Below are 17,293 nucleotides of genomic sequence, written 5' to 3' on the forward strand. Positions count from 1 at the left end.
TGGAAGTTTTGAATGCTTGGAGTTCCTGCACAGAAGAGCGTAGTGAATCCACTTCTGATTGAACCACCTGGAGATCCTGCCTCCAGGACATTTTTAATTCCGATGCTAGGGACGAAAGATCCTGCTTAGATGGCAGCAAAGACAGCAGGGCCTGTAGTTCTGGGTGGTCTCTCAGTATGTGGTGGGCTGTGGCAGGTGGCAGGGATCCTGGTAACGTGTCACAGACTGAGCGAGGCAGAGGAGCGGGTCGTGGGACCTGTGGAGGCTCCACAGTCTGCATGGTGGGCAGGTGGCCTGGGTGCAGGGAGGTTGGAGCACCCTTTTTCTCCACTGTAGGCCAGGAGGAGAGACTCGATGAGCCCCAGGAGGGGGTTGGGGATAGCGGGCAACCCAGTGCAGGGGAACCCGGAGGGCACAGAGGGTCAGGAAGTCCTTGAGGGTATTCAGTTGGTGGAGGAGGCAGACGGGTCACTCGTGGCTCAGGTGGGATGTCCGAGGTTGCAGGAGAAGATGCTGGAGGCTCCATAGAGCCAAACAATAAGGGGGACCCCCTCAAGGAGCTTGCCAGATTTGTGGGGTCCAGGGCAGCAGGGGAGTCGGGAGCAACAGCAGCTGATTCTGCAGCCTCCTCAGTGTCCAAGGCCAGTGGAAAGTGGGGGTCACTGCAGGATAGGAGCGGCCCTTCAGGGTAATCAGATGCAGGGTGGCCTGGACTGGGGCCTCCGGCAGCCGCCGTGGGTGTGCAGGGCCTCTGCAATGGCGGTTGCTCGGCCGAGGTGAAAGGGGGCGGGGCCAAGGGGTACGCTCTCAGCCAGCAGGGAGATGGCGCCTGTTGACAAGCCAGGACCGGGGCAGAGCAGTCCGGGGAGGCCAGATCCAGCAGGGAGATGTCGGGGACACTAACCGGGTTCGAGGACTCACCCTCCCGAGGTGGCAGCGTTTCGGTGTGCAGACTGCGGTGAGGTCGCGGCCCACGGGCGGGAGAGGAGGAAGATGGCGCCTGGTGGGGGTCGCCGCGGTCCGCGATTTGCAGCGGCTCTTGTAGAGGGGTAAAGAAGTTGGAGATAGGGACCCCCGGGGCAGCGGGAGTTCCCCTAGCCTTAGGAGGCTTTTTGTTCCTCTTGTTGGTCATTTGCAGGCAATAAATCCCGGTGCAGTGGCAGTCAGGGACGGAGCTCCACAGAAAGACGTCCTCAGTGCAGCATGGCAGGACACGCCCCCTTTTGTTTCTTTTTTATGATAATACAGGGCTTTTATTGGGAAAGGGGCATTTATTTAATTTTTTTTTACACTTTATGCTTTTATTGAAGAACCTTTTATTACTTTTTTTCTTCACTTTTTACAGGTTATATTATGCTGCAATACATTTGTACTGCAGCACATTATGGCCTGATGAGCTGCACACACCACAGCCTCTGTCCATGTCCATTAGAAGAAAATTCCCATTACAAACCTCTCCTGCTTCAGACCATTCCTGACACTGACAAAGATGGCAGCAGAGAACACTGAGGTCAGACTGGAAAGAACTACACAACTTCCTCTGGAGCATACAGCAGCTGATAAGTAATGGAAGGATTAAGATTACTAAATAGAAGTAATTTACAAATCTGTTTAACTTTCTGGAACCTGTTGATTTGAAAAAAAAATTTCCTCTGGAGCACCCCTTTATTTCCCCCTGTGCTGGTGATGCAGGGAAATTGAAAATCCCTACTTGTTACAAGACTCTCTTGGCAATAAACTGACCACAAAGTGTTGCCAGGTTGGGAAACCAGGCAGTAAGGCTGTGTTCTCATTGCAGGCAATGTAACTTTACAATGGTCTGTGTATTTTCGGAAGGAATTTCCTTCCAATTAACATGAGGATTTCAGTATATAAATTATAGGGTGTAACTTGGAATTATGAGCATCTGGTATACTCCAGAGCTAAACTCACTATTCTGCTGGTGAGGTCACTGTGTACATACATTACATTACTTATTCTGTACTGATCCTGAGTTATATCCTGTATTATACTCCAGAGCTGTACTCACTATTCTGCTGGTGAGGTCACTGTGTACATGCATTACATTACTTATCCTGTACTGATCCTGAGTTATATCCTGTATTATACTCCAGAGCTAAACTCACTATTCTGCTGGTGAGGTCACTGTGTACATACATTACATTACTTATCCTGTACTGATCCTGAGTTATATCCTGTATTATACTCCAGAGCTGTACTCACTATTCTGCTGGTGAGGTCACTGTGTACATACATTACATTACTTATCCTGTACTGATCCTGAGTTATATCTTGTAAATCTTTTTATTATAAAAATCTAAAACATAACAGACATAATCAATAATACATAACATAAACTCAGCTTACATGCGCCATAAATATGAAACAAAATAAGACAAATTGTCATTATAACAAAAACTAAACTTTTACCAGCCAGTCCAGTTTCAACTAAAACTAATTACGTACACGTATATATAAACTAATGAAATAATATGTGTACCCCAACACCATACATCACACCAAACTCACACCAATTACACAAACACAAACTCTGCCATGCCCGGCAATAGGAAATAAAAGCCGTCCAAACCTGGACATAATGAAAATATTGACTAACAGGCAGCAGATACATTACAGACAACCCTTACATATAAACATACATATAAACATACATATAAACATAAACATACATATAAACATACATATAAACATACATATGAGCATACATATAAACATAAACATTCATATAAACATACATATAAACATACATATAAACATAAACATTCATATAAACATACATATAAACATACATATAAACATAAACATTCATATAAACATACATATAAACATAAACATACATATAAACATACATATAAACATACATATAAACATACATATAAACATACGTATAAACATAAACATACATATAAACATACATACACTTTTTTTTCCCTCTCTCTCTCTCTCTCTCTCTCTCTCACTCTCTCTCTCACTCTCACTCTCACTCTCTCACTCTCTCACTCTCTCACCAGCCGATTCCACACTCGCTCACACCCATACTCACCACCATCATTAGCGGATATCACATACCCATCCTCTCCTAATATATATATTAAAAAAAAAAATTTCAAAACAAATAGATCCGGCTGCCTTAACTAAAACGAAAGGTAACTAAGCATTAGTTAGCATAAATATACGGTAATACAGAAATACAGGTAAATGAATAACAACTCTTTCACTATCTAATCCCAAAGCCCCTCCAGCCCCTCTGGCCATGAGATGGTATAAATGTCCAGTCCAGTCCATAATCCACACCAGGAGCCAGGCATCATGGAGTCCAATATTGTTCATCAATGGCTCCACCCAGCTCACCTTTTACCCCCCATTCCCCCACCCAACCTATTCTATAGCCCCCTATATACATATATACAAGAAAGTAAAAGCGAGGTCTATTCAGCCATGCCACCAAAAGGTTTGCCACACAACATAATTACTTAAACACATACTATACATAAACTTAACTATATACATAACATAACTATACATATAACTACATTACTATATACATAACATAACAATTGTAAGGCCCAAGTTCAGTTACCTGCAAGCCCTTCATACACTCATTTCTCTAAAACAAAACAAAAAGGGCGCCAACATGCGCCAGCCCTCCACCGGGATCAGAGTATGGCAGACCAGATACCAAATAATTTTTAAACCTATGCCTCACCTACTTTCCCTAGACTCACACTATCGCTGCCCCTAAAGTTTAAGCTGTCCCTACACACTGACCCTACACTGACCCTACCACTCTATCCCTAACCAGAATTAAGGTGCCTCCCCCAAAGGGTTCAGCATCTAGGGCACATCAAATGAAAACCCTCTCCATAGGAGAGAAGCCCTACTTGTACCCAATCTGCCATACTCTAAAGACCTGATCTTCCCGAGGTCACCAGTGATATTCCTACAGACCTCCACCTCGGAGAGGACTTTTCGCTGTGTAGATACTAAACACCGTGCATTCCACGTGTGATACCTAACCACTAAGCTAACTAAAAATAATGTGCACCGATCTCGGCCACCCAGGATCTTGAATGCTCCATAAGCCCACTCTGGATAGGCAAGGCCGGCAAGTTGACCCCAGCCGATGGAAGCGCCCACCCGGTTGTAGACCCCTATATTAAAGGGACAATCAGGAAGTGGTCCATGCTTTCCAGCGTGTTCCCGCACTCTTCTCGGGGACAGTCCCGGTCATCAGAGCTCCTACACTTCAGGTTGTCCCTTACACATAGCTTCCCCTGAAAGCAGCGCCAGGCCAAGTCCCAAAACTTCTGGGGGATCCGTTTTCGAGTTCAAAAGACTTAAACCAACCCTCAGATCCCGACCTGGGCAGTCCCTGAGTGCCAGAGGCTTCTGGAAGTGGGTCAATAGAACCCGTTTGTCAAGGGAACGCCTTGACTGGGTCCTGATCTCCCACACTCCCAGACCCCACCAACGTATCGCCTTCAGAGTTGGGATAGCGTAAGCCGGAAGATATCCATGTGGTGTACGGAGGTCCTTCACTTGCCCTCCTGTCTCCCATTCCTGGAAGAAAGGCCGAAACCACTCCCTGCAGGAGAGTACCCACGGAGGAGCCCTCTCTTTCCAGAGGTTTGCGATGTTGGCTTTCAAGAAGGTGTTCGTTAAGAACACCACAGGGTTTACCATAGATAAACCCCCTAGTCTCCTCGTGCGGTACGTAACCTCCCTCTTGACTAGGTTCATCCTGTTCCCCCATATTAGTTGGAAAAACAGGCTGTAGATCCTAGTGTATTAAGCCTCTGGCAAGATACATACGCTGCCCAGATAGATAAACAAGGGGAGCAGGTACGATTTGATCAGGTGTACCCTTTCCCTGAGGGTCATAGACCAACCCTTCCACTGGTCCACCTTCTGAGTGGCATCCTGGAGCTTACCATCCCAGTTTTTGGTGGGATAATCATCCTGGCCGAATGTGATGCCCAAAACTTTTGCTGACTCTTGGAGCCCTGGAAGGGTGTCCGGGAGATCAAACATGGGATCCCCCCCTCCCAGCCTTGAGACTTTCACACTTATCCCGATTAATCTTGGACCCGGATGCCTCCGAGTAACGATCCACCTCCGACATCACCACCTCGATCTCCACCCTCGAGGAGACGAAAATGGTGACATCATCAGCGTACGCCACCACTCTCTGGGCGACATCCAGCTCCGCCAGACTCATCCCGACTCCCGCTAACGGCCCACAATCTACCCTCCGGACGAAGAGATCGATTGCGAACACGTATAACAGCGGGCTCAAAGGACAACCCTGACGGACTCCGGACCCCACCTCAAAAGAGCGGCCAGACCAACCGTTCACCAGTGGGAAACTCTCTGCCCCTGCATATATGGTGACAAGCCAATTCACAAAAGTACTCGGTAAGCCATATCTCAGGAGGACGGACCAGAGGTACTCGTGGTTCACCCGATCAAATGCTTTGGCCTGATCCAGGGACAACAAGTACCCCTTCCAGAGACCCGCACTACTCCGCTCCACTGCCTCCCTGACACTGAGGACAGCACTTAAGGTGCTTCGGCCTGGAACAGAGCAGTGCTGGGCCCCTGAAAGGAGCCGGGGTGCAAACTTCACCAACCGATTAAACAGTATCTTGGCCAGAAGCTTCCTGTCCGTATTGAGAAGAGCTATGGGTCTCCAATTCTCAATCCGGCTAGGATCTTTACCCTTTGAGAGAAGAATCAGGGCCGACCTCCTCATTGACTTCGGCAGAGTGCCCGAGGAGAGACACTCATTGAATACCTCAGTCAAGAGGGGAGCTAAAGACTCCTTAAAGGTCCTGTACCACTCGGATGTTAAGCCATCCGGACCTGGAGACTTCTTAGGGGCAAGCCCCTCGATCGCCAGTCTCACTTCCTCTTCCCTGATTTCTTCTGCCAAAACATCAAGAGAGGGGTCTACCCCTGGCTCAGGAATGGTTTCAGCCAGGAAAGCCGACATCTTGTCCCGATCTAGATCCTTCCTCTCCAAGAGGTGTGAGTAGAAGGATCTGACAACCTTCAGGATCCCTGATCTGGACCGATTCAGAGATCCCGTACTATCGATCAGTCCTGAAATGACTTTACTACTCACTGACATCTTACAGTTTCTGTAAGGGTCGGGCGAGCGGTACTTCCCGAAATCCCTCTCAAAAACCAAAGATGCGTGCCTATCGTACTGACACCTCATCAGCAAGGATTTCACTCCGGAGATATCCTCTCGGCTACCTCCAGTTGAGACGAGAAGCTCGAGTTTCCTCCTCAGACCCTGATACAGGCGATACCTGTTCAGGGACCTGAGGCTCGAGAGCTGGCGGAAGAACCCCGCAACCCGCTTCTTGAATATCTCCCACCACTCTGACTTACTACTACAAAGGCCCAGTAAAGGTACCTGACTCTGAAGAAAATCCTCAAAGGACTGTCTTATCTCCGCTTCCTCCAGGAGGGACGAATTCAGCTTCCAATAACCTTTACCCATCCGGGGGGGTCTCTGAAACATTCAAGGAAAACAAAATCATACAGTGATCGGAGAATTCCACCTCAATCACGGACACTGCGGAAGAGACGGCTTCCTCCTTTAAATAAAACCTGTCTATCCTAGACCTGCAGCTACCTCGATGATAGGTGAAACCCCGCGTGGCCTGAGGGGCTCCGGATGTGGGCGTCCTCTAGGCGAGCTTCCCTAACTATACTATTGAGGGCTGTACTATCATAAGCCAGCGGACCATTGGAGCCTCTCCTATCTTGGGACCTCGTGACAGTATTGAAGTCCCCTCCAAAGATCACTTGCCGACTTGTAAAAAGGAAGGGCTTGATCCTCATAAAGAGGCTTTTGCGGTCCCACTTTGTTTGTGGGGCGTAGATGTTAATGAGCCGGAGCTCTTGCCTCTTCATGAGGACATCTAAGATCAGGCACCTCCCCATTTCCAACTCGATAACCCATCTGCATTCAACAGGAGCGGTAAAAAGGACTGCCACCCCACTATATGGCTCAGCCGCGAGAGACCAGTGGGAGGGGCCGCACCTCCACTCTCTCCTGGCTTTTACCAGGGAGGCTAGATCTGACAACCTGGTCTCTTGCAGATACAAAATGTCGGCTTCAACTCGGCCGAGAAAATCAAAGGCTGCAAATCTAGCCATATCAGACTTAATGCTGGCACAGTTAATGGATGCCAGCGTCAATGGGTTGAGTGCCGCCATCCTGAGTGATCGAGTTGGATGGCCTATCCCCTTTACCTCTTACCCTTCTTCTTCCCCCCTTCCCCATCAGAAGAAGACCACCTTTCCTTCTTTTTTGACCTCTTTAGGGATGCTGACATATCCATCCCACGATCCTCATCTCCTGACCCAGGGGCCACCTGCCCTCCCAAGGAAGTTACCTCAGAAGGAACAGGCTCAGCACCTCCCGGAGGTTCCTCCGCCTCTGAACAAAGACTCTCAGCCTCCCCCTCCAAAGAAAGGGAAGAGTCCTTGCCCAGGGCCCGATACCTATTGGACAGAACGATCAGAGGGGGGTTGGTCAGGCTTTTCCCAGGCACTTGGCCTGCAACACCGGAGGAGGAAGATGATGCCCTGAGGCCCTACCTCCTTCTGCCGCACTTTTGTTTTTCCTTTTGCCCTTTCCCATTTTCCTCATCCAAACTTTCATATTGAGAGGAACTTGAGGAAATGGCCCTATTTGCCTCCTCTTTACGAAGTTTCCTTATCTCTTCACCTAACTCGGCGTCCCCAAGAGCCTCAGCTGTCTTCTCTGAGCCAGCGTCGGGAGCAGGATCCCGGACTACACCTTCTACCAGGGAACTTTCAAGATCCCTGCTTCTTCTGCGCCTCTCCTCCCTCCTAAGCTTAGAGGGGCTCTTGTTCTTAACTTTCTTCATTGGCTCTAGTGCCCCTTCTCCTCTGCTGGTCCCCACCCCAGATGAGGCAACCTCACTGCTCTCCCCATCCCAGGTGGTCACAGCATTGGAGAATGAGCGGGGACACCGGCTAAATGGGTGACCAATTTCACTACACAGGTTACAGCGAATCCGGCCACAGGTGGCAGCCAGATGACCGTCCGCACCGCACAATGCGCACATCTGCTTAGTGCAGTTTGCGCTAAAGTGTGTGGGATCCCCACACTTGTGGCACAGCTTCGGCTGTCCCTGGTAAAAGACTTGGATCCTATCGCGGCCGAGAAAGGCGGCTGATGGAATGTGTGCGACAGTGTTACCTGAACGGCGGAGGCGAACGGAAAACATCCAGGCTCCAGACCAAATGCCATGTTCATCCAGATTTTTCTTGGGGACGTCCGTCACCTCCCCATACCTGCTCAGCCAGGTCATGATGTCATAGCAAGAAAGAGACTCGTTACGTGTCAGAACGGTCACTTTCTTGACAAAACTCTGGCGGGATACCGCCTTCACAGCGAAATCCTGCCAGACAGGCTCGTCCTTCACCAGTGTGTGATTAGACCAAAAGAGCTCAAGCCCTTCTGGCTTCACAAAACTGATGTCTGACCGGGGGGGCAGCCGGACCGACACCACTCCCCCCAGAAACAACAGTATTATACATAACACTTGTGCCTGTCCCCTCCTGCCTAGCTGCACTGGACTGGCCGGGATATAATCTTGCTGGCTTTATGATGCTGGGCTTTACACTTGCATCATTGGCTTCATTGGGCACACTCAACCTTGCAGCAGTCTTCCCTTTAGGAATATCGGAAGAAGCTGCTTTGTCGCATACTTTGCCCTCGGCCTCCGCCAATACCTCGGCTTCAATTTCTTTAACTGCTACTAACATTGCATGGGTTGTATCATGTCCATGTTTCTGTGGTACCAGTCCTCCACCGCCAGCTCCACCCACAGCAGCCCCACCACAGCGCCACAACTCAAAAGAGCCAGACACCGCTGACTGGGCCGCCGAGAATGGCGCTCCGGTTCCAGACACCTGGACACTCCCCCCTTTGCCTGCAGAGGAGTGCCCCGCAGTGCCAGACCTGTTCTGGGAGCTGTCCTCTCTCTTTTCTTTATAATTGCCCGGCCGCCCGAGCTCCATACCAACCTCTGCCACCTGGACACTCCCCCCCTCACCTGCAGAGGAGTGCCCCGCAATGCCAATATCCCCTAACTGGGGACATGCTACCTTGTCCGCAACACTGTCCGGCCCCTTGGCCTTATCTTTGCAGGTGCTGGCCCCGCTACTATGACAAGCGAGGTCAGTGCTTTCCCCCACCTTTACTGTATAATCCCCGTTGTTCTGGCCCCGCTCCACATTTGCAGAAGGGGGGACAGGCAGATTACCAGGGTCTGCACCCTGAACTGACTTTGCAGCCGGCCCAGGGTGCACAAAAGGAACATAAATCAAGCTTACTTGCTCAGATGTTTTTTTCTGTCTTTTCTTCTTCTTTTTTATTATTTGTTCCTCGTCGCCAAAACTAAAATTATTCAAATGCATGGGGGACTCCATCTTTACAATTTGTGCCAGCAGGGCGCCACCACAACCCTCCTCCTCCTCGCCAGCACTCTTGCACGATGAAGGTGGTAATGCCACTTGTCCTGCAGGTAGACTTGCTTGGGACATGTTCACACCCTGCATTGGCTGCGGCTTGGCTTCCACAGCTTCCCCACTTGCCAGCACCTTAGCCTCTTCAGCCTCCATTTCTTGGACCTCATCCTCACTACTGCTCTCATCTGCTGAACAATCACCCCCAATCTCCTCTTCTTTTACTGGGGATTTCATCCTGGAGGAGCGATCCTCATTAAGAAGTTTCTCCCTAAATAAATCGCTCCCCTCCAGGACAGCCATTCTCCTCAGCTCAGTCTCCTCCAGCTCCAGCCTCAAGGACTTAACCCTTGCAGAGTACTCTGGTTTCCTCCGCTTGGTAGTTGTGCTCACCTGATACTTTGCAAACTTTAGCTCCTCTCTCAGCTCCCTCAGCTTCTTCCCAAGGAGTTCGTACTCACCAATCTTGGCAGCAAGTCTGGAGCTGTATGTCGCCATAGACTCCTTGGGTCTTCTCTGGCCCCACTGCTCCACAACCTGGCTCTTGGAGGAGCTCTTCTGTGCTGCAGAGACCTTCTTTAAACCTGTCATGCTTGCAGGCTTTTCTTCCTGGCTGAGAGCCTTGCGGCTTCCAACCATTGCTGGAGGGACAGAATCCACATTGCTGCGGACCCTGCCAGATCTTCTAACCCCTCCAGCCGGGGCACTGGCTGGTAGCTTTCCCTCTACACCCCTCGCCAGCCTGGACCGAGGAGTGGAGGTCAGGGGATTCATGCTGATGGCTCCCCCAGGAATCTGCCACCTTCCTGGGAAAGCAGGTGGAAAAATCAGCCTCTCTCCTCTGGAAGTCTGGAGTCTCAGGAGCTCAGCAACAGACACACCTAGTGACCACACCCTCCAGAGCTGTACTCACTATTCTGCTGGTGGGGTGACTGTGTACATACATTACATTACTTATCCTGTACTGATCCTGAGTTATATTCTGTATTATACTCCTGAGCTGTACTCACTATTCTGCTGGTGAGGTCACTGTGTACATACATTACATTACTTATCCTGTACTGATCCTGAGTTATATTCTGTATTATACTCCAGAGCTGTACTCACTATTCTGCTGGTGAGGTCACTGTGTACATACATTACATTACTTATCCTGTACTGATCCGGAGTTATATCCTGTTTTTTACTCCAGAGCTGTACTCACTATTCTGCTGGTGGGGTCTCTGTGTACATACATTACATTTAGAAATGAGTGAATCGAATCTTACGAATCAGAATTCGTTACGAATTTCAGGAAAAATATAATTTGTAACGAATGCGAATATCGCTGCGATTCGATTGCACAAATCGCTTCATTAAATTCCATTTAGTGCGGTCCGGAGTCAAGGTGCCAGGCATCTAAAATGGCAGATCCACATGTGTGGACATGGGGCAAGGAATCCTCGGAAGGCAGGAACAAGGGTCGGTGGGATGACCTGAATCACATGCAGCATGCAGCCTATAAGCAGCCAGCCACCCCTGTGATGTCACAGCCCTATATAATCGGCAGCCACCTTGCAGCCGGTCACATCAGCGTTCTATTACAGAGAGAGAGGCACAGACAGCAGTGTGTGTTGCACAGAAAAGCTTTTTTTACAGCAGCGATTCACCTTCAGCCCAAATCCCGCCTAGAAGCACTGATAGGGAAGAGAGTGAGATTGAGAGAGAAAGTGTAATTTTGGGTGTAGTTCACAGCGACTGTGTGCTGCAGCACTGATGTGTACAACTACTGAAAAGCTAATAGTAGCTAGTCAGTTAGGGTGAGCACAGCACTAAAAGCATTATGTCCTCTATTAAGTGTAACCTGTGCACATATCTAAGTGGTGTACTATTTTGTTCCTGTTAAAGTCTTAAAGGCCTAGATACTGTGAAAGGCCAAGCAAATGTACACGCCTGCTGATGTTGTAGACAAATACAGTTTTAAGCATACTGGAGCACATTGTCCTCCCCTCATAAGTGCATACCGCATATGTTCATCTAAGTGGTGTACCATTTTGTTCCTGTTAAAGTCTTAAGGGCCTAGATACTATAAAAGGCCAGCCCAAAAGTACACACCTGCTGATATTGTAGACAAATACTGTTTTAAGTGTAGTGGAGCGTATTGTACTCCCCTCATATACGCACTAAATATGTCAGGCAGAGAAGTCCCAGAATGTGCACAGAGGAGTGGCAGAGGCCTAAATTCATCAGGCAGAGGTTGCAGCAGACTAAGGGCCAGTGGCAGCAGGAGTCACAGCGAGAGGCCTGAGCTCCAGGTATCAGCTAGCGGTCGTGTCTCGACCTGCAACCCATCTGCTGTCATCGATTGGTTAACATGGTCATCCAATTCATCACAAGTGACATCTAACAACCCCAGTCAATAGTCGGTGGGTTCCTCAGACACAACCTTCAGTTGGCATGGCCCGGGAGCAGTCCCTGTCCTCCCATTGCCTCTGTCCTACGCTGTTCCCTCCCCCACAGAAGTATGTTATGCTGTGGGTTCAGCTCCACTATTTAGTGAGGACGATCTAGAGGACAGTCAGCAGCTACTGCCCAGCCAAGAAGTGGAGGAGACATCTGCTGCTTCCTCTGCTAGGCAAGCAAGTAGTGATAAGTAGAGTGACGTGGGAGGTGGTGTTGCGAGCGTTCAGGCTTCTGAAGCAGACACTTTTGAGGAACCTGAGGAAGACATCAGTGACGTGCAGACACAACTCGATGATAGGAAGCCGATGAGGAAGCCGGGTGCAGAAGGGGCTTCATCATCATCATCAGAAGAGATTTGCAGGTTGCCTGTGAGGTAGCAGCTGAGCCAGCAAAGTGGTAGCATGGTTGGCAGTCAGCATGGTGGCAGAAGTGGTAATTCTAGAGCAAAACATGCAAGGGCTAGACCACCTGCTTCACAGCAGTCTACCTTCCCGGGATGTAGTGGAATAGGGGTTCCTGGAGACGGCGCCAGTAGCAGTCAATCAGTTGGTGGGAAAATCAGCTGTTCGGCGATGTGGCAGTATTTCATCAAGCATCCAGAGGAGGTTCACATAGCCACATGCAAGTTGTGTCGGCAGAAGGTGAAGCGTGGCCAGGGTCCCAATGTTTGCACCACGGCCCTGCGTCAACATATGCAGCGACACCATAAAGTGGCCTGGGACAACCGTCACGCCCCCTCCCATAAACTTACATTGAGGAGGCAGGACGTGATGCCACATGGGGGCGGAGTCGTGACGTCATGATACTCCGGCTCCGTTGTCATCACGCTTCACACTCGGAGCCTCCAGCGCTGCGGAGAGCTCAAAAAGGTGAGTGCGGAATGACAGATTGCGGGGGTCCCCAGCGGTGGCACCCCCACAATCATCCATCTTATAACCTATCCTTTGGACAGGACATAAGATGTATTAGGGCTGGAGTTCCCCTTTTAAAAAGGGTGGCCCCACACAGGAACCTCTCCCTATATCCTCCTAAAAACCCTGGGAAATGGCAGTGTTTGCAGGTGGAAATAGGGAGTGGATCCTGTGTGGACCCGCCAAGAAGGGAATTATCAATGCGAGAGTAGGGCCTTACAGGGGAAGTTTTTATGTCCAGCGGTTAAAATGGACCATACATTGTTCATTTCCACCTTTTAGGGGTCTTTGCATCACATCAATACTTGATGGTGTAGGTGGCACATGGTGTTTTTTACACATCATTCCTTTTGTTTGATAAAAAAAAAAAAAAATTGGGTACATATATTTTATCCTAAGAATATTCTTAAAAGTTAAGTTTTACATAATGCCTGTCCTCAATACTTACTTGTGCACACTAACACTTTTACAAAAGAGACCATTTTCTTCTGCCTACCTGCCTCAGCTACTATTCTGATGCTGCCACCCGCCTGATGCCACACATCTGATGCCAAGTTCTCCTTCTTTCATCCACCTTCGTCACCGGGTACTGGTATTGCCATCCATCGCCCCACTATATCACCGGGTGTCTTTCAGGACTCCTTATGCTGCTAATGCCACCTCCAGACTGTATCATACTACCACTACATGTTCTCCTCATGCTGATGCCACCTTCAAGCTGTCTCATACTGTCACCATATGTTCTCCTCATGCTGATGCCAGCTCCAAGCGGTCTCATACTGCCACCATATGTGATCCTCGTGCTGATGCCGGCTCCAAGCTGTCTTATACTGCCACCATATGTCCTTCACATGCTGATGCCACCTCCAAGCTGTCTCATACTGCCACCATATGTTCTCCTCATGCTGATGCCAGCTCCAAGCTGTCTCATACTGCCGCCATATGTCGGCTGACATGCCCCCTCCCACAGACATGGATGGAGGGGGCATAGCATCATGGCACGATCACGGTCTCCAGCTCCGAGTGTTAAGAACAAAAAATTGTTGCAGCGGACCGGAGTTCCTCTTTAAGGGCTATTTAAGGGCAACATTTTCAATTTCTATGGAAACCAATGAGATTGGGGAAACCTACACTTAACCTTTTTCCATACTATAACATGCTCATCAACATTGCGTGTGGGTTTATCTTTTAATACATAGGAAATCTACCACGTGGTACCTAAGAAAAGCCATAAAGAGCTGAACAGAAAAGTCTTTTAAGTCAGAAAGAGATGAACTACAACTCCCAGCAGCCACTGTTTGAAGAAGATGCAGGGTTCAGTTTATGTAACTTCTTACAAATGTCTTTGAATAAACGAAAAACTAGAATTTAAACACTTTTAAGGGGAATTTAACAACTGGCGCACACTTTCAAAATTATACAGTGTGCACAGTGGGGGAGATTTATCAAAACCTGTCCAGAGGAAAAGTTGCCCTGTTGCCCATAGCAACCAATCAGATCGCTTCTTTCATTTCAAACAAGGCCTCTGCAAAATGAAAGAAGAGATCTGATTGGCTGCTATGGGCAACTCGGCAACTTTTCCTCTGGATGAGTTTTGATAAATCTGCCCCAGTGTTTCTATTTTGAGCTTTAACTTGCGTCAGAATTATTACTTATTTCTGCGCTTTTTTTATATTGACTACGTTAGCTTCATCATTTTTCTTGTTGTGCGTTTCCAGTGGTGGCTTGGTTAGCAGGTGCGCTGGTTGGTGTGATGAATTTATCGCTTACGGAAAAAAAATTTACGCAAATGCGCTCCAACTGGCGTAAGGAAGTGTGCGAGCTTTACACCCTTTTCTGTCTTATCCAAGGGCTTTCCGGCATTTGCACAAATGTATAAAGTTATGTGTGCAACTGGGAAAATCTTCACTTGCGCAGGTTTCGCATTTTTGTGCAGAAAACGTGCATATATGCTGTCCATCAGCGGTTTCCAAACTGTAGCCCTCCAGATGTTGCAAAACTGCAACTTTCAGCATGGCCGGACAGCCATCGGCTGTCCGGCCATGCTGGGAGTTGTAGTTTTGCAACATCTGGAGGTGCACCGTTTGGAGACCTCTGCTGTACACCATATTTATTGGGTATTCCAGACATTATTGAGGGGAATTTATCATCGGTGCAGATTTTGGTCGTAGTACGAATGTTTGGTTTTCCCAGTTGCTGCGCCAAACTTATCACGTCCTTCATAAATTTTCGACAATGACAAGAAGCCCCCTGGATGATGCAAAAAAAAAAAAGGTGAAAAACTCACACAAATTTCTGCGCCAGAGGGTCAATGGAGTCCATTTTTGTGCGAAAAATAAGTTTCTGTGCAAGGGTTAAATTCAGCCAGCCTACCAGTGCATCTGCTAACCACGCCCCCTGCAGGCGCGCAACAGGAAAATGATGAAGCCAGCGCAGAAAACATAACAATCGCCCCAAATTAGATGATAATTTTGGCACAAGTCAATTTTGCAGGTGCGCACCAGTTTGTCATCAAGGGAGGAGTGGTTTGAAATGCAACAAAGTAGCACTGGAATTTGGCACAAATGGATGCCGATGAATAGGTAGTGTAAAGTTTGAGACGGGTGCCTAAAGCTGCGCTAAAAATATTGAACAGCCTGTGATAAACAATATGGCTAACAGCTGTAGCGGTATGCCGAATCTCTTTTAGACTAGAAGGGACATGGTGCTGTAAAACTACAACTCCCAACATGTTGGGAGTTGAATTTTGCAACATCTGGAGGTTCGCAGTTCGGAGACCACTGGTCTAGACTTGTAACATCGAGAAGAATATCACTTACTGTGATATTCCAAACTGTGGGCCTCCGGAGGCTGCAATACTACAACTCCCAACATCCTCGGACAGCCATTGGCAAGAAAAAGTTTTGACCAGTGGTCCCCAAACTGGGGGTCTCCAGATGCTGCAAAACTACAACTCCCAACATCCCCTGGACAGCCATTGGCAAGAAGAAGTCAAGACCAGTGGTCCACAAACTGTGGGCCTCCAGATGCTGCAAAACTACAACTCCCAACATCCCCGGACAGCCATTGGCAAGAAGAAGTCAAGACCAGTGGTCCCCTAACTGTGGACCTCCAGATGCTGCAAAACTACAACTCCCAACATCCCCGGACAGCCATTGGCAAGAAGAAGTCAAGACCAGTGGTCCCCAAACTGTGGACCTCCAGATGCTGCAAAACTACAACTCGTAACATTCCCGGACAGCCATTGGCAAGAAAAAGTCAAGACCAGTGGTCCCCTAACTGTGGACCTCCAGATGCTGCAAAACTACAATTCCCAACATCCCCGGACAGCCATTGGCAAGAAGAAGTCAAGACCAGTGGTCCCCAAACTGTGGACCTCCAGATGCTGCAAAACTACCACTCCCAACATCCCCGGACAGCTGTTGGCAAGAAAAAGTCAAGACCAGTGGTCCCCAAACTGTGGACCTTCAGATGCTGAAAAACCACTACTCCCAACATCCCCGGACAGCCGTTGACAAGAAGTCAAGACCAGTGGTCCCCAAACTGAGGACCTCCAGATGCTGCAAAACTACAACCCCCAACATCCCCGGACAGCCAACGGCTGTCCGGGGATGTTGGGAGCTGCAGTTTTGCAACATCTGGAGGTTCCCAGTTTGGAGACCACTAGTGCAGAACATCAGATCCCCGGAACCCACCACGTCCTTCCAGTCTACTAGAGATCCGGCATGGCGGCAAAGCCATATCTCCCATACGGCACGGCCGGCTACAAGTCTGACATTCAAGGACGACAAGGAACTTAGGCTCAAGACGAACACACTCACCCTGAAGAAGAGACGCGAGAGGCAGCAGGTAGAAGATACAGATTAGCGTCTTGATGGACATCTTGGTATCACTGCTCAATCCCGGCAGGTATCTGAGACTTATAAGGCGCCCACAAGTAATACCGGTGGAAGCGATGAGCCTGTCCCCTCATGACCTTATGTCGGAGCAGATGACGGTGCCGGCAGCGTTAGACAGACAGGAGTCAGACACGTTGGGTTCTTCTCTTTCTCCCCATCCCCGACCTCCTCTCGGGGGTCTCCCTGCTCCCGTGCAGGTTTCCTGAGTTATAATTGCCTCTGTTTCTCCAGTTATGGGGTCTAGCAGACACTGTTTCTCCTGAGAGTGTATCCCCCCCCACCGCCACCTTGTTCCCTCCCCAGCTGTCTCACTAATCTCTCCACGCTCAGTGCTCCTCACTCTCCACCAGTCACCAAATCCTTGCCCACTCTACCGCACACACGCACTACTAGTATCTCGGCACCATCTGCGTGGATTCTGATGGATCACACCTAGGGTTGCCACCTTTCTTGCAAAAAATAAAAAAAATTAAATACCGGCCATGCTCATTTGCATAATTAATTATA

The 17,293-nt window shown here is 48.9% G+C and overlaps 1 protein-coding gene across 1 annotated transcript in view; it reads right to left on the bottom strand.

Moving 5' to 3' along the window:
- Positions 1 to 16,894, bottom strand: part of LOC130281752 (ephrin type-B receptor 5-like) — a 181,896-nt gene extending 165,002 nt beyond the window's left edge. The window contains exon 1 of the mRNA XM_056529337.1: positions 16,709 to 16,894. Coding sequence (XP_056385312.1) covers positions 16,709 to 16,769 — 61 coding nt within the window. The 5' untranslated portion in view covers positions 16,770 to 16,894. The remainder of the gene's footprint in view (positions 1 to 16,708) is intronic.
- Between the last annotated feature and the right edge of the window lie 399 nt (positions 16,895 to 17,293).

The sequence above is a fragment of the Hyla sarda genome, chromosome 7, assembly GCF_029499605.1.
Source record: "Hyla sarda isolate aHylSar1 chromosome 7, aHylSar1.hap1, whole genome shotgun sequence".
Taxonomy (NCBI): domain Eukaryota; kingdom Metazoa; phylum Chordata; class Amphibia; order Anura; family Hylidae; genus Hyla; species Hyla sarda.